The 23,001-nt window shown below is 43.1% G+C and overlaps 2 protein-coding genes across 2 annotated transcripts in view; one reads left to right on the top strand and one right to left on the bottom strand.

Annotated features, from left to right (window-relative positions):
- The first annotated feature begins 1,681 nt into the window (after positions 1 to 1,681).
- PIN4 (peptidylprolyl cis/trans isomerase, NIMA-interacting 4) lies at positions 1,682 to 10,091 on the top strand. The gene is made up of 4 exons (XM_027099624.1): positions 1,682 to 1,807; positions 4,074 to 4,147; positions 9,405 to 9,524; positions 9,916 to 10,091. Exons 1-4 carry the CDS (start codon positions 1,765 to 1,767, stop codon positions 10,072 to 10,074), a joined length of 396 nt encoding a protein of 131 aa, XP_026955425.1. The 5' UTR covers positions 1,682 to 1,764; the 3' UTR covers positions 10,075 to 10,091.
- A 2,399-nt stretch (positions 10,092 to 12,490) lies between these two features.
- ERCC6L (ERCC excision repair 6 like DNA helicase) overlaps positions 12,491 to 23,001 on the bottom strand; it is a 50,280-nt gene continuing 39,769 nt past the window's right edge. The window contains exon 2 of the mRNA XM_027099623.1: positions 12,491 to 16,562. Coding sequence (XP_026955424.1) covers positions 12,881 to 16,562 — 3,682 coding nt within the window. The 3' untranslated portion in view covers positions 12,491 to 12,880. The remainder of the gene's footprint in view (positions 16,563 to 23,001) is intronic.

Below are 23,001 nucleotides of genomic sequence, written 5' to 3' on the forward strand. Positions count from 1 at the left end.
TTCCAGGCACCAAGCATTTGCCAGGTACGTCAGCCATTTAATGCTGGCTCTTCATTGGGGTCTGAACTTTGCTTCATTCCCACTCCAAGACTGCCATAGCCAGTGGTTGCAGGAAAGGCTGTCCCCTAAGAAAAACCAGAAGTAAAGGTGCCCCCTCGGCCTCCTGGCTGTGGATGAACTGATGAACATGAGGCCATACTGTCATTGTCAACCCGCCCCATCTCCCAGCTGAACTTTGAAAGTCAATACACAGGTGGGATCCACCTCAGAAGTGGGGGAGCAATGATCTCCTCAGCGCTGGATGTGTTCCCCACAGTTGATCACTCCCAATCCAAAACAAGGAGTGCCTAAGCTGTAACGTGTTCAGAAATGACAGCAGTACAACATGAGGGGGCTGCTTGTAATGTATGAGTTGGAGGTGGCACAGTCTCAGAAATACTTGATCTCCCAGTCTGGGCATGAAGCATGCCAAGTCCCACAAGACTGTATCCAAAAACTAAACTCTGAGACGGAGGACCTATACATTCTGGCTGGCAGGGGCAAGCTAGGACAGCTATCTCATGGAGTAGAGGAAAAGCCCTGACCTTATATTGGGAGGAGAGGGGTTGTGGATAAGGGTAAAACGTTTGAGGACATAAATTCAAAACTCATTCACCTTATGCTAACACTCCACAAGCTAGTTGTTGTTTTATGTGCTTTACAAATATGAACTTGTTTAATTCTCTTCACACCCTATTAGAAGGTATTATTATCATCAATTCCATTCTACAGATGATGAAACTGAGCCAAAGAGAGGTGAGCTAACTTCCTCAAGGTCACAGAGCTAGTAACCAAATGGTGGAGCAGCGATTTGAAGCCAGGCGGTCCAGAATCCATGCTTTTAACTATATTACGCTGTACCATTACAGAAATTTTGGAAACTGTGCAGAAACATACACTGCACTGGCACCACTGGTCACGTTTTGCTGGATAGTCTTCCTGTCCTCTATAAGCAAATATTATATAGTACACGAGATGCCTTTTCTTAAAAAAAGAATCATATTCTATAGCTTGGTCTGTAACCTTCCTTAAAGCCATTTCTCGTGTCTCTACCGAGAGCTTTACACTAGTTATTTGGGGATATATGTACACGTATAGCTGATTCACTTTGTTATACAGCAGAAACTAACACGCCATTGTAAAGCAAATATACTCCAATAAAGATGTTAAAAAAAAAGTACCTTTTGAACCTAGTCAACTACAGGCTGCAAAATAAACTTTAAAAACGAAAACCCGTAAGGGAGTGTAGGCCCGTGTGTAGGAGGGCGCAGGAGGGAGAGGCGGCCGCCACTGCTCTTCCTGCTTTGCCTTTGTCTGGCGGCCCCGTGGGATTGGCTACAGCCAGCGCGGAGAGACTGCAGTGGTCCGCGGCTTTCACTACGCACGCATCGAGGAGGTGGGTAGGGAAGCGGGAGACTGGGGGCAAATAAGGGCATGTAGAAGAAGTTCAAAAAGCGCAGAGGCTGGGTTTCCCGCCCCGGCCCCAACCTTTGACTCCGCCCCTCTACCCGGCCCAAGCTCCTTATTGGTCAGACTCTTCAGCCCCCATTGGCCCTAGAGCCAAAGGACCGGGCCTGTCCCAAGATATGCCTGCTTCCGGAGCCACAGTAAGGATGGCCAATTGCGATGTTACTTTCAGGCATATGTTTAGGACATACCGGTGGGGCCTGAAGGGGCTTTGTGCGGTAACCGAAGCAGTTGAGAGCTCGACGGCGAATTTCGGAGATGCCTCCAAAAGGAAAAAGCGTATCTGGGAAACGAGGGAAAGGTAGAGCAGCCAGAGCAACCAAGGAGAATGGGGTTGGGTGAGGAGCGTGGGGGAGGGAGCAGACCGGCGGTCCTCGGGGTCCGGGGTGGAGGCAGCGGGTGGCCAGTTACTAGAAGACTGACCAGGAAGTGATAAGTTGGAGACAGTCAGTGTGGACTTCTCTGGAAGGTTTTGATTAAAAAGCATGGGGATGTAGTTTTTAAGACTGCGGGGCAGGGACTGGGTAGGAGTCTTGAGAGTGGTAAAGGTTTGGAATAGTCGTTGGGGTGATGGGAAAGGGGATGAAACACTTACAAAAGGATTTCCCTCAGGGCTGAGAGCCTAAGATTGAAGGCCATGAATTTGTAGAGGACACGATCTGCTTAGTCATGATTTACCTAGTACCATATAAGTGGCACAATACAGGACTGAAAAGAGCTAGGTGTAGACTTGAGCCAAGGTTGAGGTTTTGTTGGACAATGATAATAGAAGGAAAGCAGCACAAGGGAATTAAGGGTGCCAGTGGGGACGCAGTTCAGATGATCAAGCATGGGATCCAGACTGGGAAGGGAATGAGAAGTCTGATAGTCTAGGGGGACATAGCAGGATAAAGGGACTGAATGGGGGGGGCGGTTCTGTGAAATTAAAGAGCCCGTGTTGTGGGAATGAGGCATGAGAAAGTTGGAAGAACAGAATTGTAGCCAGAGACTGAACTACTAGTTCTGAGTGGCACAGTTCCATCGTGTTTCCCTGGCAACAGGTGGCCTGGAGTAAAAGGCATGGGCATTTGGGAAGGAGGTCCAGAACTGTGAGATTAGACTGTTGGATGATTCCTCTGCATAGATGGTGAGGTCATCCAAGATGATGGCAGTGGTGAGGGTGGAAAGGAAGCCTGAAGTTGCCAGAGTTGTCAGTCAATCAGGGAGTGAGGTGGCAGTCAGAAGATGACAGCATCCAGTGGGGGAGAGGATGGAATAATTGGAAGGTATCATTGTTCTAGAGTGAATATACAGCAACCCCCTTGAAGAGTTTGGTGTAATAAAACTCCTTTGGCAGTAACATTTTCTTAGGCATTTGGTGGTCAGCATTTTGGATTTTCAGTTTGGTTGAGCATTTATTGAACAACTGTTGTGTGCTAGGCTTTGGAGATCCTAAGACAAGTAAGATGGAGTCTCCTGAATAAAATTTTTCAATGGCTCCCTATTACTTCTAGGATAAATTCCAAGTTCCTTAATGGGGCCTACAGGCCCTCATGCCCTAATGCTCAACCACCTCCCCTGGGCTCATCTCACAGCACTCCCACCTCAGATTTGGCTTCACCCATAGTTACCTGCACATACTACACTGTTCCCTCACCCTGGAATGTCTCCTCACCTCTGTCCTTTCTTTGCCTGGTCAGCTCCTACTCATCCAGGAAAGCTTCCCTGACTGGCTAAAATGTCCCTTTGTGCTTCCACAGCCCCCTGTCTATAGAGCATAGCTCATTCTCCTGAAAAGATCTATTTTACATAACTTTACATAACCATCTTCCCCAGTAGTATATGAGCTCCCTGAAGGAAGGTACCATGGCTTGTTCATCTTTGTATCCCCAGTGCCTGGAACTTAGTTATTTAGGAAATGTTTATTGAACTGAACACTTAATCCAACAATAGTTCTTAGGAATATCAGCCTCTAACAGTAAGTATGCTGCCATCAATACAGAAGTTGGCATAGTAGCAAAATGACACAGTAGTAAAATGTAGAATGCTGCCAGTGGTTCTTAATCTGAATATCGATATCTTTTCTTAGGAAGGTATCAATAGGCAATGTAGTCGACTCCAGGAGTTTGGACATCAATGTGTTCTTTAGCCAAATATGGGTGGTGGGAAATTTTATCTTTATTTAAAATATATTCTTGGAGATTTTACTTACTGGAATTGTGAGTATTCAGATACATAGTTGCAGTGCTTATTAGAAATCTCACAAGAGCTCAGGGGTTTGCCCTTAGAAGGCAGGATTTCATATTGGGTCCAGAGAATCTGGGCCAGGCTTTTGGCGCTCCCATTCAACTATTAGCACACTCACTTGTGTATCCATTTTCCTTGAAGGGTTTATGTAGGGCACAAATTCCCTGTTTTAAGAGGTGAGTCACAGGTTAATTTAGCTTGATGTAGTAAAGTGTCTACAGAGTTCCCTTTTGAAGCTTGGTGCTATGATGGAAGTATCAACTCCTATTGTGTTGAACTTTTCTGTACGTAACACGGTGAAGGTGCAGTTTAAATGAGTACCTGTCATCTCTTCTCTAAAGGAAAAGCAGCCTCTGGGAGTGATAGTTCTGACAAGAAGGCGCAGGGTCCCAAAGGTGGTGGCAATGCAGTAAAGGTGAGTTACCTGTTCCTTTTTTTCATGTTAAATATAAATAATATACATTTGTTATTTTGGTTCACATAAAAGGAAAAGACAGTATGCTTAACTCATTCTAAGGCTAACCTAATACTGATGTACGATAGCACAAAAGTGGAAAATAATAGATCACTTTCATTTATGAAAAGTAATTCCTTTTAAATATTTTCTCAAATGTTTTCTCAGACATCCAGAATTTCTTCATACTCTAGTATTTTTCCTTAAAATGTGTTGTTAGGTCTTCCCAAGTAAGTGAATGAATTATTTCTCAGGACGAAATAATATTTGACAAAACGAAGAACTGAGATGAACAGGCAAAGGCACGGGTCTCATTAGATAGCTCCCCTGCTGGTGAGCTACAAGCCAGAGCCCTGACCATGAAAATGAGGGGAGATGGTTGCAGATAATTACTTGAAGTACTTGACCTAGTGCCAGAGGGGTATCTGCCCTGGGAAAATATAATCTGCAAACAGAATTATACCGCTTAGTGCTACGTAACAAGGCAGTTACCACGTTTCAGTCAGTTTATGGGGTTCCATACTTTGATTCATTCATTCATTAAAGATTTAGTGACATCTGCCCTGTGCTAAGCAGTGTATTAAATTCTGGGTATTTAAAAAAAAAGCAGATAAGAGATGGTCCCTGTTATCACAGTCTAGTCGGGAGCAGTTAGGTAAAGAAATTTCATTGCTATATGAGAAGAGCTGTAGTGGAGTTGTATCATATAAATGCACCCATACACATGCAGCCAAAGAAAAGGAGAGCAAATGTAAAGAGTGTGGGCCATTCTGCCCACTTTTCTACTCAGTGAACCCAGAGAGAGAGATGGGAGACATGAATTTGATTTTCCATAGTCGACCTCCATTCATGTATGAATATCCAACCATGTAAAGTGGGATTCTGGTATCCAAAGATAATTTTCATAAAACATGGTGCCTGAATGCAAGCCAGCTACTTCGTCCTGGGGTCCAGCTGAAGAAGCGGTCATTGTTACAACACAGGTTGGGGAGACAGGCTGTGTTGGGCTTACTGAGGGCTGACGTGTTGGTTTCAAGTACACCATCTTCATAAGTGTTGTTGTAGGGTAATTTTGACTGTTATGTGCTGACTTTCACAAGCACCTAACCTAAGAGACTGCTCCACTGCATATGGCTTTAAAGAGGCATCTTGTCCTTTCTGGAAAAAAATAAGTTCAGTGTGGCTATACCTGAGGTATATGGAAAGGAGTGGCATGTAATTAGCTAGGAAAGTCAATTAGGATTAAACTCTTTTGTTAAGCTTTTTCTTTTGAGATAATTTTAGACTCTTATTCAGTTGTAAGGTAGATGTACCTTTTATACATGTAAATGTACTTTTTACCGTTTCCCCAATGGTAACATCTTAACAAAACCCTAGTACATTAGCACAACCAGGAGATTGTCATTGCTACAGTCAAGATCCAGAACATTTCCATCACCCCAGGGATTCCTCCTGTTGCCCTTTTATAGTGATGCCCACTTCCCTCCCACCCCTACCCCTGCCCCCTCCTTGACCCCAGAGCAGTGACTAATCTCTTCTTCATTTCTGTAATTTTATGATTTCCATATGAGTGAAATGATACAGTGTGTAACCTTTCGGGATTGGATTTTTTTCCGCTCAGCATAGTTCTCTGGAGATTTCATTCCGGTTGTGTGTATCCATAGTCTGTTCCTTTGTATTACTGAGTAGTGTTCCGTGGAATGGAAGTGCCATAGTGTGTTGAACTGTTCACCTGCTAGAGTACAGCTGGGTTGTCAGTGTTTGTGAAGGCCCCAGCAGGGGAGGGACCCCAAACCCTCCAGCCTTTTAGGATCTAGGCTCCTTCCACATCCTGCTATTCTGCTTCAGACCCCACTCCTGAACCCACCCCTGCCCTGTGTCACTAGAGCTGCCCAGATTCTGAAACCCACCTGCCGACCACAACTTCCTTCCTTCCCCTCACTTCCCACCTCCCCCAATCCTGTCCTGTTCCTCTCCACACACAGACTTCCAGGCAGGCCCTCAAGCCTGCCCTGTTCGCCTCACCTTCTCTAAGGCCTCATGTCTGTTCTCCAAGTCCTGTATGTCTTGTAGGCTGGAAATTAGATGGAAGGGTTTGACCACAGGATCAAGGAGCCCCACCTCCTTTTTCTTTGGGTCATCCACTGCATCCACCTGCCAGACTACAGCTCAGGATCAATCCAATTATCTACTTTCTTTACACTCAGACCCAGAACTGCTGGGCCCCACTGGAGAGTCACACAGCCTCAGGGGTTGGGGCCACTGATTCCTGGTCTCTAACCTGAGCTGGGCCCTCAGTACTGCACAGCGATCCTTTGCCACTTGCCTCAAGCCATCCACCACCCTCCTCCAGTCAGTCAGCAGACAACTTCATCCAGGGTTCTCAACCCCTGTGTACATCAGATTCACCTGAAGAGCTTCTAAAAGTCTCAGTGCCTAGGGACCCACCCCAGACCAGCTGCCTCAGAATCTCTGGCGTGTGGGGACTGGACCTTGATGTATTTTTTAGAAGCTCTTGGTGTGATTCTGACATTTGCCAGAGTTGAGAAACACTGATCCAGTCTCGTGGGGTTGGTGTGAGGATTTCATGAGATCACACATGTAAAGCGCTTAGCACAGTGCCTAGCGAGTATTAAGTACTCGATAACTGAAATATTGTCATAATTGTCACAAGAAAATGGAAACTAGAACTTTAGTCACGAACTCATGGCTTCCCAGCCCCCTTCCAACAAAGTTATCTTCACCCACACCTCCCTCATCTCTCTTACCTCTCTTCCTTTAAGGCTAGCTGATTTTTCCAGCAGTGCTCTGAATGCCTAGCCTTGCTCCTTCATTTATCTCCACCCTCTTTCTTTGCTCTGTCTTCAACCTTTCCCTCTTTACTGCATCTTTCCCTTCATTCTGAAAATATAGCCAGGGACCTTTAAAATATATCTGTGACTGTGACCCTTTCCCTTTGACTAGAGCCCTTTCTCCTTCTTTTCTAACTCAGTTAGTTGGGGAAACCCCACCCACATTACCGGCCTGCTTCCTGTTACTTCCTCAGTCAGTTGCTGAAGCCTGGCTTCTGCACTTACTACTCTTCTGAAACAGCTTTTGCTAAGGTCCTCAGTCAATCATTGCTAAACTGATTGTACTTCTAACCTGATCACTCTGAAGCATTTAACCCTGTTGACCATTTCCTCCTTGAAACTTTCTCTTGCCTTGGTTTCTTTTAACACACCTTTCTCTCTACCTGTCTGGCCCTTCGTTTTTATCATGCTTGTTGAGCTTCTTTCTTTGCTTATTGCTTATACATTGATATTCTCCACGGATGTCTTGAGTCTGCTTTCCTCCTCTTCTCATTCTGTGTAGCCTCCCAGGGTGATCCGTCACCTCCCATAGCGTCAGCTGCTACTTCCATGCTCATCACTCCCACATTCTCTGGAACTTGGTCTCTCCTAAGACACGAGTCTCATACAGTTGCCAGTTGGTCGGTCACACTTGCAAACTCCACAGGTACTACAGACTCATTATGTCTAACCCATCAAACTGTCTAAAGCAGAATACTTGTTTATTCATTTATAAAGTGGTGGATGGGATCCCCTTTCTATGATCATGAATGCTGTGTGCACTTTCCCAATCATTGAACCAGAAGGTTGCTTTGTGAGTGTAGAAGCGGAAGGACGGAGGCAGTTGAGAAGGTGTTTTAGCCAGGCCAAGATGAGGTCTGAGAAGCCATCCTCGTCCCCCAACATGTATCGCTCTAGTGTCCAGACTGTTTGTCCCTGTCTCCCGTGGACAGTGCTGGACACATTCTATAGAAGTTTGCCTCCCTGAGCCCTACTTTTTGATACATTCTTTCCTTTGCTGTGTCTATCTCCTGTGTCGCTCTTCCAGTCAGGGATCCTCTCACCCCCAGTTTCAGTAATTGAATCCTGAGGACAGCCATGGTTTGTCTGTCTCTACAGGGAGACACCTTTAGCCCCCACCCTAGTACACGACAGTAAGAAATGAATAACGGATTCTATTTGAATAGAACAGAGAAATGGGAAATCCTACAAAACAGATATCTTGACAAAATCATTTTTAAGGATATAGTGATTTTTTTAAAACATGGCTTTATGTAAACATAGGTTACATTTGAGTACTTCTCTAGGGTTGAGTATTCTTTTTTAAAAAGAGTTATTTGTTATTTATTTTATTTTTGGCTGTGTTGGGGCTTAGTTGCGACACGCGGGATCTTTCGTTGCAGCTCGCGGGCTTCTCTCTAGTTGTGGCGTGCGGTTTTTCTCTTCTCTAGTTGTGGCGAGCAAGCTCCAGGTTGCGTGGGCTCTGTAGTTGTGGTGCAGGGGTTCCAGAGCGCGTGCGCTCTGTAGTTTTTGCAGCACACGGGCTCTGCTTGAGGCGGGCAATCTCAGTAGTTGTGGTACACAGGCTTAGTTACCCCGCAGCATGCGGGATCTTAGTTCCCTGACCAGGGATCAAACCAGTGTCCCCTGCATTGGCAGGCGGATTCTTAACCATTGCACCGCCAGGGAAGTCCCCGGGTTGAGTATTCTTAATCTTCAACATATGATTCGTTTTCAAAGTGTTAAATTGTGGGGAGGCTTTATACATTGGGCCTCTTTTGGTGAAAAGTATTTCCTGGTGGGTTTTTTTCATATCATCCCCACTCTGATGAAATAATAGCTAACCTTTATTGAGTGCTAGCTGCATCACCTCAATCTTCACAACCCTATGAGAACATACAGGTACTGTTATCTCAGTGCACAAATGGGGAAACATTTAGAGGTTTAAAAACATGCCTAAGGGACTTCTCTGGTGGTTCAGTGGTTAATCCCTGGCTGGGGAACTAAGATCCTGCATGCTGTGAGGTACAGCCTAAAAAAAAAATGCCTAAGATCATACAGGAGAGTGGGGATTTGACTCGACCTAAGCTCTCAAGCATTATCATGTTTCCTCCTCCTGTTACCATTGAGGTACATGGTAAAGGCTGGGAGCTTCCCACAGCCAGGTGCCCATTTTCCATCTAAATCTGGGTTCTGAAATATTGTCTTGATATGGGAAATGGGTTTGTGGCCATCGCCCAACTGGGCAGACTTCCAGGATTTTCCGTTGCCATGAGCGAATGTGTTTTTTTCACTAGTGGGGGGTAGTCCTGACATGACTGCTGTACTGTGAGGAAAGGAATCATTTGGGTCTCCATGTATTACGTGAACATATTTTTTCCTTGTAGGTCAGACACATTCTGTGTGAAAAACATGGAAAAATCTTGGAAGCCATGGAAAAGTTAAAGTCTGGAATGAAATTCAATGAAGTGGCCACACAATATAGTGAAGATAAAGCCAGGCAAGGGGTATGGTGCACTCATCATTTAACACGGTCCCCATGGAGGACACACAGCAGTAGGGATTATTTCTGTTTCGCCATTAATTTTAGCCGTATCTTAGTTTAAAGATCTTAAAAAAGCAGAAATGTCCAACTTGTGAACAGTTGAATACGGGTCACCTTTGTCTAAACCTAGGCATAACCAAACTTGCACAACTAACAGACACCCAGCAACATTGTGAGTGTTTGTATGTTCAGCCCAGGGTTCAGCCCTGTTTGTCCTTGTCGAGCCTACTTCTCTCCAGCCCAGATGAATAAAGCTAGGAACCTTAGCATTTGTGTTGGGAAATTCTCAAGCTACAGTAGAACTGTGCCCTCTTCAGGGCCACTTGACATCACAAATCTTTTGGTTTTTTCAGGGCGACTTGGGTTGGATGACCAGAGGGTCCATGGTGGGACCATTTCAAGAAGCAGCATTCGCCTTGCCTATAAGTGTGCCGGATAAGCCTGTGTTTACAGATCCTCCAGTTAAGACAAAATTCGGGTATCATATTATAATGATTGAAGGGAGAAAATAAAATTGTATGAAAGACTACATGTGTTTTATACGTTGTTTATTTATTTAAAAGGTGTTGAATAATCCTCGTATTTTATGAACTCTGTCATCATGGGTTTGTGGGTGCAGAATCAGGTGGGTACATGTTGGTGTGCACAGCAGTAGGTATTCAGTCAGTGGTTCTTTTAGATAAGTCAAGCAGGGGCTTCCCTGGTGGCGCAGTGGTTGAGAATCTGTCTGCTAATGCAGGGGACACGGGTTCAAGCCCTGGTCTGGGAGGATCCCACATGCCGCGGAGCAACTAGGCCTGTGAGCCACAACTACTGAGCCTGCGCATCTGGAGGCTGTGCTCTGCAACAAGAGAGGCTGCAATAGTGAGAGGCCCGCGCACCGCAATGAAGAGTGGCCCCTGCTTGCCACAACTAGAGAAAGCCCTCGCACAGAAATGAAGACCCAACACAGCCCAAAAAAATTAATTAATTAATAAACTCCTACCAAAAAAAAAACTTGACGTTTATAAAAAAAACAGATAAGTCAAGCAGACTCCTTTTAACCTGTTAGTCCCTTCCCTCTGAGAACTGCTTTATCTGATTCTCAGTATATCCCATAAGTTAATTTAGAAACCATCTCTAGGGGCTTCTGTGGTGGTGCAGTGGTTAAGAATCCACCTGCCAATGCAGGGGACACAGGTTTGAGCCCTGGTCCAGGAAGATCCCACATGCTGCGGAGGAACTAAGCCCGTGCGCCACAGCCATTCAGTCCATGTAGGGAAACAGTGAGCTGGAGTTAGATGCAGACTATGAATTGCTGAATCATACAGTGTTATCACCGGGATTTTTTTCAATAAAATGACATGTATTCAATCATATCACCCTCCCTAAAATATTAGTCGTCTGTATCCACAGTTCTGCATTCACAGATTCAACCAACTGCAGATCAAAAATATTTTTTTAAAAATTCCAGGGCTGGACTTCCCTGGTGGCGCTGTGGTTAAGAATCCGCCTGCCAATGCAGGGGACACGGGTTCGAGCCCTGGTCCGGGAGGACCCCACATGCCGCGGAGCAACTAAGCTCGTGCACCACAACTACTGAGCCTGTGCTCTACAGCCCGTGAGCCACAACTACTGAAGCCCATGCTCCTAGAGCCCGTGCTCCGCAACAAGAGAAGCCACCACAATGAGAAGCCCATGCACCGCAACGAAGAGTAGCCCCCACTTGCTGCAACTAAAGAAAGCCCACGGGCAGCAACGAAGACCCAACGCAGCCAAAAATTAATTTAAAAATTCCAGAAACTTCCAAAAAGCAAAACTTGAGTTTGCCATGCACAGGCCTAACTATTCACATAACACTTATACTGTATCTACAAACTATTCGCAATTTATATTTATGTTGTATTAGGTATTATAAGTAATCTACAGATGATTTTAAAGTACATGTGAGAATGTGTGTAGGTTATATGTAAATACTACACCATTTTATATAAGGGACTTGAGCATCTGTGGAGTTTGGTATCCGCAGGGAGTCCTGGAAGCAATCCCCCTTGGATACTGAGGGGCGACTGTAATAATTTCTTTCGGTAAGAGCAAAATTTTGTACTATCAATAAATAACCTAGGGGCTTCCCTGGTGGCGCAGTGGTTAAGAATCTGCCTGCCAATGCAGGGGACATGGGTTCCAGCCCTGGTCCAGGAAGATGCCACATGCTTCAGAGCAACTAAGCCCGTGCACACAACTACTGAAGCCCGCATGCCTAGAGCCCGTGCTCTGCAACAAGAGAAGCCACTGCTCGCCGCAACTAGAGAGAGCCTGTGCACAGCAACACAGATCCAGTGCAGCCAAAATAAATAAATAATGAAAAACTAAAGCGCTAAAAAAAAAAAAAAGGTCAATTATTATAGTGGCTTTTCACTAGGTAACACACGGTTAACAATCCATTTCACCCCTTACTGCGTGATCTTGGGCAGGTCACAGCCTCACTGAGCCATTTCCTCAACTAAAAAATGGAAATGCTACCCTCGACCTCAAAGGATTAAACAAGAAACCTGTGTAGAGTACCTAATACATAGTCAGTACTTGATAAATTCTCCAGTGACAGAGCACAGAGTGCTGTGCTGCACTTTTATGTTTCTGGGAGGGAACCAAACTAACTCCTTTTCAGTCTACAACCCAAAGATACAATGTGCTAGCATGTGTCAGAATGCAGCTGGTGGTGAGTAAAGGATGGCCAAATGGTAGGCAAAGGGACTCCAGGGTAGGGTACCTGTGATAAAGAAGCCCAGCACCAGGTAGCTTATCCTAGTCTTCGGCTATAGTGAACCGAGAGCCTACAATAGCATGTTAAGTGGGTCTTAGATCTGGAATACTAATGACAAACTTCTGCCTAAACGAATTTTTATATGCATTTGCCAATATCAATCATCTCAGTGAAAGAAAGTAAATGAAAAGTAACTTTAATATTATCTGAACTGTGATATACAAAATTGATCATTTTCAGAATAAAATTTAAAATGGCCAGAGTAATGTTACAAAAATTTCTCTAGAAATAACACAGTTCTATTACGTTTATAGAGTATGCCTAAAAGAAAAATACAAGAATATTTGAGTAAAGAAATATTAACCTCGTGCTCAGAATACCAGAATATATGTATAGGAGAAAGCAGGAGCAGGTGGTAAAGGCAAAATTTACAAAAAAAAGTTGGAAACAAAAACTCCCTTTTTGACTTCTCTCACCTTAAGCCTGAATGCTTCATGCTCCCAAAGAATCCAATTATGGGAACAAATTACCTTATACTCAGTTTTGCTTTAAAATACAATAAACAGGTTATATTCTCAAGTTTTATTAAGTTGCTTATACAAACTTAAAGTCATGAGCATGACTTCAGAATCTGAGCTTTTTATGTCAAGTGCTTTAACTAAGCAGTCTAAGGCTTCCTGTATTTTTCCACACTCTTTCAGTTCTTTTCCACGCAAGACAAGAGTCTCATAGTCGTCTGCAGCCTCCAGTGCCTCATCCTGGGGAGAGTCAACCAACTGTCCACCAGACAAAGGCTCAGGGTCACCAGGAAAGGTCTCCTGAGCCAGAGCACCAGGCTTAGGTGTACTTAACCAGCTAGACTTATTTTCTGAAGACAGTGTTTCTCTGGAAGGATCTTCTTCTGTATGCTCTGGGGCTTCACCACTGCTTTCCTCCGCTCCTTCCTCCAGGTAATCTTCAGCAACCTTTGCTTCACTGCTATTGTCAAGTCTTTCCTCCATATCCTCCACATGGTCTAAAACCACATTAATAAGAGACCTCCTAGAAGCCAGGGATCTTCTAGAGTTTATAGACTTATTTAAACTATCAGATATTTTAGGTGAAAAGAACCTTCCAGGTGGACTGATGTCATTTTTGGGAGTTGAGGCATCAAATTGTTTTACAGATAAAAACGGGAAGGGAGATGTGTTGAATGGGTTTGTGCCTGAAGTATCTGTAATAAAAGTATCATGTTCAACTTCATCGTCTGAATCGATACATCTAGCTTTTCTTCTGACTTTCACATTAACTACTACTTCTTCTGGCTCATCATCTTTCTCAGAAAGATCCACACTGAGACATGCTTTGCTATGCACAGACTCTGCTCTGGAATTAGCTGCAGAGCCACACAAGCTATTTTCTTTCTCCACATGCTCCAAAGACTGACTGGAAAAATTTTGTCCATTGTCTGCAGAATCTTCCAAGAAAAGATTGAAGTCACATGCATACTGTGCTGAAGATGCTAAAGGTTCCTCTTCCAACTTGGCCTCATTCACTTGAGCATCCTGTAGTGCACTGTGGGCTGCTGCTAAGTCATCATCAGCTATCTTAATAACAGATACATTTGATTCTGGCCTTTGATATTCCTTTATTTCGGGATTAGCAGGCCAGGGATTGCAGTGATGTAAAATCTCATCCTCCTCTAGTTGATCTAGATTTGGCCCAAGATCAGCTCTGACTGACTTGCTAGGTAAAAAATTGAAACTTCCCTGAGGGCTTTCTTGCTGTGCCTCCCGCATAGGCCCCTCTTGCGATGCCTCTTTTTGGAGAGCCATTCCTGATACAGAGTCAGTCCAAATCTCTTCTACATCTTCACACCCCTTGGGTAAAGTAGCTACAAAATCAGCATCAAATGTATTTGCACACGGGTGCCTACCATCTTGTGGGATGGTAACGTTCATCTTTCTCCTGGCGAGATCTTGTTTTTCACTCTCTTCGGGCAGATCCTCAATGATTACACTTGCCATTTGGTGACTGATTTCTTCTTCCTGGGTGTGGTAAGTTGGTAGAAGAGGTGAAGGCCGAGGCTGTGGTTTATTTAATTCATGGCATTTCTTCTTTGTTTGAGAAAGAAATACAGGTTCTCTCAGCCATATCCCCTCATTTCCAGCTTTTTGTCTTTCCATTAAGAACTCTGTATTTTGAGACTCGGATTCAACAAGGAATTGAGCTTTCTGAACCCTTTGCTGAATATAGTGAGAGTCTTCGATCACATCAAGCTCTTCTTTAACAGATAGGTCATGTGTGTACATCAAATCATGGTCTGAGATTCCAGCTATCCTCAAAGAGTGCAGGAAGTCAATATGTTCATCTAGTTTCTTATCAGATCTCCTCTGAGCAGCATGCAAAGACTGAAGCTGCATCTGGGTTGCAGAGTTCTGAAAATCCTCAATCGTAAAGAGCTCTCTCAATTCTTGTTTACTAAAATATCGGAAAGGGTTCTTCTTATCACCAGTAGTTTGTCTTATTAATGAGTCCTTGAAAACCTGTCTTCTGTATATTTTTTCCTCTACAGTTCCACAAGTGATTAGCCTATAAACTACAACATTTTCTTTTTGTCCAATTCGGTAAACTCTATCCACAGCTTGAGCATCAGTTGCAGGATTCCAGCTAGGGTCAAAGATGACCACTCTACTTGCTGCGGTTAGTGTTAAGCCAACACCACCTACTTGAGTGGTAAGCAGAAAAACAGAGTAATCTTTATTTTTCTGGAATAAGCTAATTCTTTTTTCTCGTTCCACAAGATGAGTAACTGTTCCATCGATTCTCAATATCTTAAAGTGCCTATTCTTTAACAGGCGTTCGATGATGTTTAGAATTCGTCTTGACTGGCAAAACACCAGAGTTTGATGCCCTTCGTCTCGCAGTCTGTTAAGCAGGTCCATTAGAAATATCATTTTTCCAGATTCTTCCATCAGTGCATCATCACTTATTTGATCAATATGGTCCACATCTGAGGAATCTTCCCCTCCAATTTCATCTTGAACAGAGAATTTGACAGCTCCTAGATTCAGCAAACCACAAGCCCGTGCAGATAGCAGCCTAGGATGATCACAGAGCTTCTTTAAGACACCTAGCTCAGCCAAAGGTGAGCGTGTCTCCATTAACAACTCCTTGATATGATCTAGAGACACAAATTTCCTGTATATTTCTTCCTGTAAAGGTACAAGACGTATCCAAATAATTAAATCATTTTTTCTGGAAAGGGAAGGCATTTCACATATGACACCAACATCTGGACTCTTTTCACTAAGCTGGACCTCTGGGTTGCTTGACTTTTTCTTCTGTACCTCTTCTTTAGTCCTCCTAAGAAAATAGGGCTTTATGATTGCCATTAAGTTTTCAGATATTTTAAATCCCAAGGCTTTTTCCCCTGGGGTAGCATCCTTCTCTCTTGCTCTAGTAATAGGATTTTCGTACTCCATTTTAAAAGTTTTTAATGTTCCTAGCAGGGACCCTTGACAAGCAAAATCAAACAGGGACCACAGTTCTTGTAAATTATTCTGGATCGGGGTTCCTGTGAGGAGGATGCGATTACTGGCAGGAATTGCACGAGCACATATTGCTGACTTGGTAGATGAGGTTTTTATTTTATGTGCTTCATCAAGGATGACATAGTCCCACACAAACTCTTGGCCATTCAAGCTGGAAAGTTGCTGCCAATTATTGATTAACATTTGGTATGTGGTGATAATGACACCATTCCTTTGCTGAATCCGACTGAGGTTTCTGGTACGTTCATCCTTGCTAGGACCGTGAAAGGTTTTGACTCTCATTCCTGGGGTCCACTTGACAAATTCTTTTAGCCACGTGCTGATGAGACTGGTTGGCATGATCAGTAGCACATGGTTCACAAGTGAAGCATCAAACATACCAGAAAGGAAAGCGATGATTTGAACAGTCTTTCCTAATCCCATATCATCTGCCAGAATACCACCTCTCCTTCCATCCCTATACAGGCTATAGAGGAAAGCTACACCTTCCTTCTGGTACTCAAATAGTTGGTTGTGCAGTTCTCGATAGAGCAGCAGGCCAGAGTTGCACACATCCGTGAATTCATCATCTCCATGTTCTGCCAACTCCTCCAAGGCTTCCTGTAGTTTTTGGATTCTGCTCATCACCTTTTCATTGGGAAAAATGTCCTTTGCCAAATTGAAAAGTTTAAGTGCTTCTTCCAGATCTCCATTCTTAGTTGCTGCTTTGGCCTCTTTCACGTATCTGTAAAAAAAAAAAAAAAAAGTTTAAAAAAAGATATATAGAGAGAGAGATTGATAGGTAGAAGATTAGAAAGAAAGGAAACGGATTGAACATTTAGTCTAAGAACACTTTAGAGTCCATTTTGGAATCCAAGCCACAGTTGAGCTTTCAATATCCTCAATTCAGGATGGGAAAGATGAGCACAGAAGATGCCAATGAAAGCTGGCACCACTTAAGAAGACACAAATATCCACCAGACACTGCCAGTAACAACTTCATGCATTAGTTGTAGGAAATGTATGTGGAAAGGTTATTGCACATACAGTAACAAACCAACCAACCTATATTGTGGGAGCATCGAAACAGGAAGATACATGGGCACTTCTCGGACCTTATTTTTCTGGACCTCTATTCACACTATTGATTACTCTCTCCTTACAATTCCCTCCTTCCACCAGATTCCTGTAGATTCCACCTGGTTTCCTCCCCCATCGCTGGCCCTTTCTTCTCTGTGTCCTTCTTAGGCTCCTATTCTTCCTCCGCAAGGGCTCAGTCCTGGGCCCTCTTCTCACTCCTTTTACTCTTTCCTCATCGTCTCCCAGAGGTTCCACTCCCACCTATGTGCTCATAACTCCTAAAGCACTTTCTCCAACCCAGGGCTTGCCCTCAAGCTCTAGTCTAGACCCATATTCCAATTACCTTCTGGACATCTCCACTTGAAAGTTTCACATGCACCTCCAATTCAATTAATCCCAAATTAAACTTATTATTTCCCCTCTTAAAACGTGCTTCTCGGGACTTCCCTGGTGGTCCAGTGGCTAAGACTTTGTGCTCCCAATGCAGGGGGTCCGGGTTCGATCCCTGGTTGGGGAACTAGATCCCACATGGATACCACAACTAAGAGTCTGCATGCTGCAACCAAGAAGGCTGCATGCCACAACTAAGATCCTGTGTGCCACAACTGGGACCTGGTGCAGCATGCATGAATGCATAAATAAATAAACATGCTTCCCCATTTGTGTGGTAATAAATGACACTACCATCCACTTAGCCATATAAGCTAGAAATAGAAAGATCATCCTTGATCTCCAAACCAGATATGAGTCATCCTTGACTTCTCCCTCTTTTTAACCACCTCACCCCTTAGCCAACAGTCCCCCAAGCCCTACTAACTTTATTTTCCAAATATAACCTGTGTCAAAACAGAAATATAGATCAATGGAACAGGATAGAAAGCTCAGAGATAAACCCACACACATATGGTCACCTTATCTTTGATAAAGGAGGCAAGAATATACAATGGAGAAAAGACAGTCTCTTCAGTAAGTGGTGCTGGGAAAACTGGACAACTACATGTAAAAGAATGAAATTAGAACACTCCCTAACACTGTACACAAAAATAAAATAGATTAAAGACTTAACTATAAGGCCAGACACTATAAAACTCTTAGAGGAAAACATAGGCAGAACACTCCATAACATAAATCACAGCAAGATCCTTTCTGACCCACTTCCTAGAGAAATGGAAATAAAAACAAAAATAAATGGGACCTGATGAAACTTAAAAGCTTTTGCACAGCAAAGGAAACTAAAAACAAGATGAAAAGACAGCCCTCAGAATGGGAGAAAATATTTGCAAATGAAGCAACTGACAAAGGATTAATCTCCAAAATATACAAGCAGCTCATGCAGCTCAATATCAAAAAAACAAGCAACCCAATCCAAAAATGGGCCGAAGACCTAAATAGACATTTCTCCAAAGAAGATATACAGATTGCCAACACACACATGAAAGGATGCTCAACATCACTAGTCATTAGAGAAATGCAAATCAAAACTACAGTGAGGTATTACCTCACACCAGTCAGAATGGCCATCATCAAAAAATCTACAAACAATAAATGCTGGAGAGGGTGTGGAGAAAAGGGAAGCCTCTTGTACTGTTGGTGGGAATGTAAATTGATACAGCCACTATGGAGAACAGTATGGAGGTTCCTTAAAAAACTAAAAATAGAACTACCATATGACCCAGCAATCCCGCTACTGGGCATATACCCTGAGAAAACCATAATTCAAAAAGAGTCATGTACCACAATGTTCACTGCAGCTCTATTTACAATAGCCAGGACATGGAAGCAAACTAAGTGTCCATTGACAGATGAATGGATAAAGAAGATGTGGCAGGGCTTCCCTGGTGGCGCAGTAGTTGAGAGTCCACCTGCCGATGCAGGGGACACAGGTTCGTGCCCCGGTCCAGGAAGATCCCACATGCCGAGGAGCGGCTAGGCCCGTGAGCCATGGCTGCTGAGCCTGCGCGTCCGGAGCCTGTGCTCCGCAACGGGAGAGGCCACAACAGTGAGAGGCCCGCGTACCGCAAAAAAAAAAAAAAAAAAAAAAAAAAAGATGTGGCACATATATACAATGGAATATTACTCAGCCATAAAAAGAAATGAGATTGAGTTACGTGTAGCAAGGTGGATGGACCTAGAGACTGTCATACAGAGTGAAGTAAGTCAGAGAAAAATAAATACCATATGCTAACACATATATATGGAATCTAAAAAAGAAAAAAAAATGGTTCTGAAGAACCTAGGGGCAGGACAGGAATAAAGATGCAAACATAGAGAATGGACTTGAGGACACGGGGAGGGGAAAGGGTAAGCTGGGACGAAGTGAGAGAGTGGCATGGACATATATATACTACCAAATGTAAAACAGATAGCTAGTGGGAAGCAGCTGCATCGCAAAGGGAGATCAGCTCGGTACTTTGTGTCCACCTAGAGGGGTGGGAGGGAGATGCAAGAGGGAGTAGATATGGGGATGTATGTATATGTATAGCTGATTCACTTTGTTATACAGCAGAAACTAACACACCAGTGTAAAGCAATTATACTCCAATAAAGATGTTAAAAAACAAACAAACAAAAACAAATATAACCTGTGTCTTTCTCTCCCATCTCTACTACTACTGTGGTCCAAGTCACCATCATCTCTGGATTGGATAACTGCAACTTCCTACTCACTGGTCTCCCTACATCCACTCTTGGCCCCTCCAATACATTCTCTACATAGCAGCCAGTGATATTGTCTTAAAACATAAAAGAAATCGTCACTCTTCTGCTTAAAATTCTTCAGTGGTTTACAGTTGATAAGATTTTGAAAGGATGCCATAACAATTCACTGAGAAAAGGATAGTCTTTTCAACTAAATACCCATGTGCAAAAGAATGAAAGTAGTCCCCAACCTCACACCATACACAAAAATTAATTCAAAATGAATCAAAGACCTAAATATAAGCGCTAAAACTATAAAACTCTTAGAAGAAAATATAAGTATAAATCTTCATGACCTTGGATTTGGCAATGGTTTCTTAGATATGATGCCAAACACACAAGCAACCAAAGGGAAAAATAAATTAGGCTTCATAAAAGCTAAAAACTTGGGGACTTCCCTGGTGGTCCAGTGGATAGGACTCCACGCTCCCAATGCAGGGGACCCGGGTTGATCCCTGGTCGGGGAACTAGATCCCACATGCATGCCACAACTGAAGAGCCTGCATGCCACAACTAAGACCTGGTACAGCCAAATAAATAAATAAATATTTTTTAAAAAACAGCTAAAAGCTTTTGTGCTTCAAAGGATACCATGAAGAAAGTGAAAAGACAACCCAAGGAATGAGAGAAAATACTTGCAAATCTTGTACCTGGATAAAGGATTTGTACCTAGAATATATAAAGAACTCTAAGAACTCAATAATTAAAAGACAAATAGGGACTTCTCTGGTGGTCCAGTGGCCAGGACTCAGTGCTTTCAGTGCTGTGGCCCCGAGTTCGATCCCTGGTCAGGGAACTAGGATCCCACAAGCTGCGCAGCATGGCCAAAAAAAAAAAGAGACAAATAACCCAATTAAGGTGGTCAAAGGATCTGACTAGACATTTCTCCAAAGAAGATATACAAATAGCCAATAACCATATGAAAAGATGCTCAACATCATTAGTCATCAGGGGAAATGCAAACCAAAATCACAATGATACCACTTCATGCCCATTAGGATGGCTAGAATCAAACAGAGAGAAAATACCAAGTGTTGAGAGCAATGTGGAAAAACTGGAACTCTATAACACTATTGGTAGGAAGGTAAAATGGTGCAGCTGCTTTGGAAATTAGTCTGTCGGTTCCTCAAAAAGTTACACATAGAGTTACCATGTGATTTAGGAATTCTACTCCCAGGTACATACTCAAGAGAAATGAAAACATTTGATCACAGAAAATCTTGTACATGAATGTTCATAGCAGTATTATATTATTCACAAAGCCAAAAGGGGAAATAACACAAATGTCCATCAACTGATGGATAGATTAAAATGTGGTATATCCACACAATGGAATATTATGCAGCCATAAAAAGGAATGAAATACTGATTCACGCTACAGCATGAATCAGTCGTGGAAACATTTAGCTGCATGAAATAATAAGCCAGTCACTCACAGATGCAGAACACACTAGTGGTTACCAGTGGGGAGAGGGATGGGGGAGGGACAATATAGGGGTAGGGGATTAAAAGGTACAAACTATTAGGTATAAAATAAGCTACAATGATATATTGTACAACACAGGGAATATAGCCAATATTTTATAATAACTATAAATGGAGTATAACCTTTGAAAATTGTGAATCACTATATCATACATCTGTAATTTACATATTGTATATCTACTATACATCCAAAAGAAAAAGCCAGTCACGAAAGGCCACACATTTTATGATTCCATTTATATGAAATGTCCAGAACACACAAATTCACAGAAAAAGTAGATTAGTAGTTGCCAGGGGCTGGGGGTGCTGGGGGATTCATGGACTTGGGGGTGGTACGTATGATGGCTACAGGGTAAGGAATTTCTTTCAGGGTGATAAAAATGTTCTAAAACTAACTGTGGTGATGGGTGCACAACTCTGTGAATATACTAAAAATTATTAAATTGTATATTATAAATCAGTGAAATGTATGGTATGAGAATGATACCTCAACAAAGCTGTTAACAACAACAAAAAAAATCTTGGGACTTCCCTGGTGGCGCAGTGGTTAAGAATCCGCCTGCCAATGCAGGGGACACGGATTCGATCCCTGGTCCGGGAAGATCCCACATGCCACAGAGCAACTAACCCCGTGCACCACAACTACTGAGCCTGCGCTCTACAACCCACGAGCCACAACTACTGAGCCTACGCACCGCAACTGCTGAAGCCTGTGTGCTCTAGGGCCTGTGCTCCGCAACAAGAGAAGCCACCACTATGAGAAGCCCGAGCACCACAACGAAAAGTAGCCACCGCTCGCCACAACTAGAGAAAGCCCATACACAGCAAGACCCAAAGCAGCCAAAAAAAAAAAAAAATCTTCAGTGGCTTCCTATGGCCTACAGAATGAAGTTTAAGCTCCTTAGCTTGGCATTCCAAGCCCTGACTGATACAGCCAGGAACTGCTGACCTCCCTGCCTTAACTTCTGCCACCTCCTGCCTCAAACATTTTATTTTAACCCCTTATGCCCGTTATACAGTGTTATGACCTCTAAAGCGTAAGCTCACCCCATCTTTTCTGGAGTACACTCCTCTCCTTTCACCAAGCTTACCTCAATGAACTCATTCTTTTTTTTAAATTAATCTATTTATTGATTTATTTATTGATTTATTTATGGCTGCATTGGGTTTTTTTTATATCTTTATTGGAGTATAATTGCTTTACAATGGTGTGCTAGTTTCTGCTTCATAACAAAGTGAATCAGTCACATACACACATATGTTACCATATCCCTTCCCCCTCACATCTCCCTCCCTCCCATCCTCCCTATCCCACCCCTCTAGGTGGTCACAAAGCACCGAGCTGATCTCCCCGTGCTATGCGGCTGCTTCCCACTAGCTATCTATTTTACATTTGGTAGTGTATATATGTCCGTGCCACTCTCTCACTTTGTCACAGCTTACCCTTCCCCCGCCCATATCCTCAATTCCATTCTCTAGTAGGTCTGTGTTTTTATTCCTGTCTTAGCCTGGGTTCTTCATGACATTTTTTTTTCTTAGATTCCATATATATGTGTTAGCATATGGTATTTGTCTTTCTCTTTCTGACTTACTTCACTCTGTATGACAGACTCTAGGTCCATCCACCTCACTACAAATAACTCAATTTCGTTTCTTTTTATGGCTAATATTCCATTATATACATGTGCCACATCTTCTTTATCCATTCATCCGATGATGGACACGTAGGTTGTATCCATCTCCTGGCTATTGTATCTTTGATATCTTTGATAAAGGAGGCAAGAATATACAGTGGAGAAAAGGTAGCCTCTTCAATAAGTCGTGCTGGGAAAACTGGACAGCTACACGTAAACTAATGAAATTAGAACACTCCCTAACACCATACACAAAAATAAACTCAAAATGGATTAGAGACCTAAATG

This window comes from Aethalodelphis obliquidens, unplaced genomic scaffold (genome assembly GCF_003676395.1).
Source record: "Aethalodelphis obliquidens isolate GAN/ISIS:26980383/991018 unplaced genomic scaffold, ASM367639v1 scaffold135, whole genome shotgun sequence".
NCBI lineage: Eukaryota > Metazoa > Chordata > Mammalia > Artiodactyla > Delphinidae > Aethalodelphis > Aethalodelphis obliquidens.

What these genes read in the sequence shown, in the direction of transcription:
- PIN4 (XM_027099624.1), top strand. Translation starts at nt 1,765, where the DNA reads ATGCCTCCAAAAGGAAAAAGCGTATCTGGGAAACGAGGGAAAG. An exon ending in ATCTGGGAAACGAGGGAAAG is followed by an intron (nt 1,808 to 4,073) that starts GTAGAGCAGCCA and finishes TCTTCTCTAAAG; the next exon opens with GAAAAGCAGCCTCTGGGAGT. An exon ending in GTGGTGGCAATGCAGTAAAG is followed by an intron (nt 4,148 to 9,404) that starts GTGAGTTACCTG and finishes TTTTCCTTGTAG; the next exon opens with GTCAGACACATTCTGTGTGA.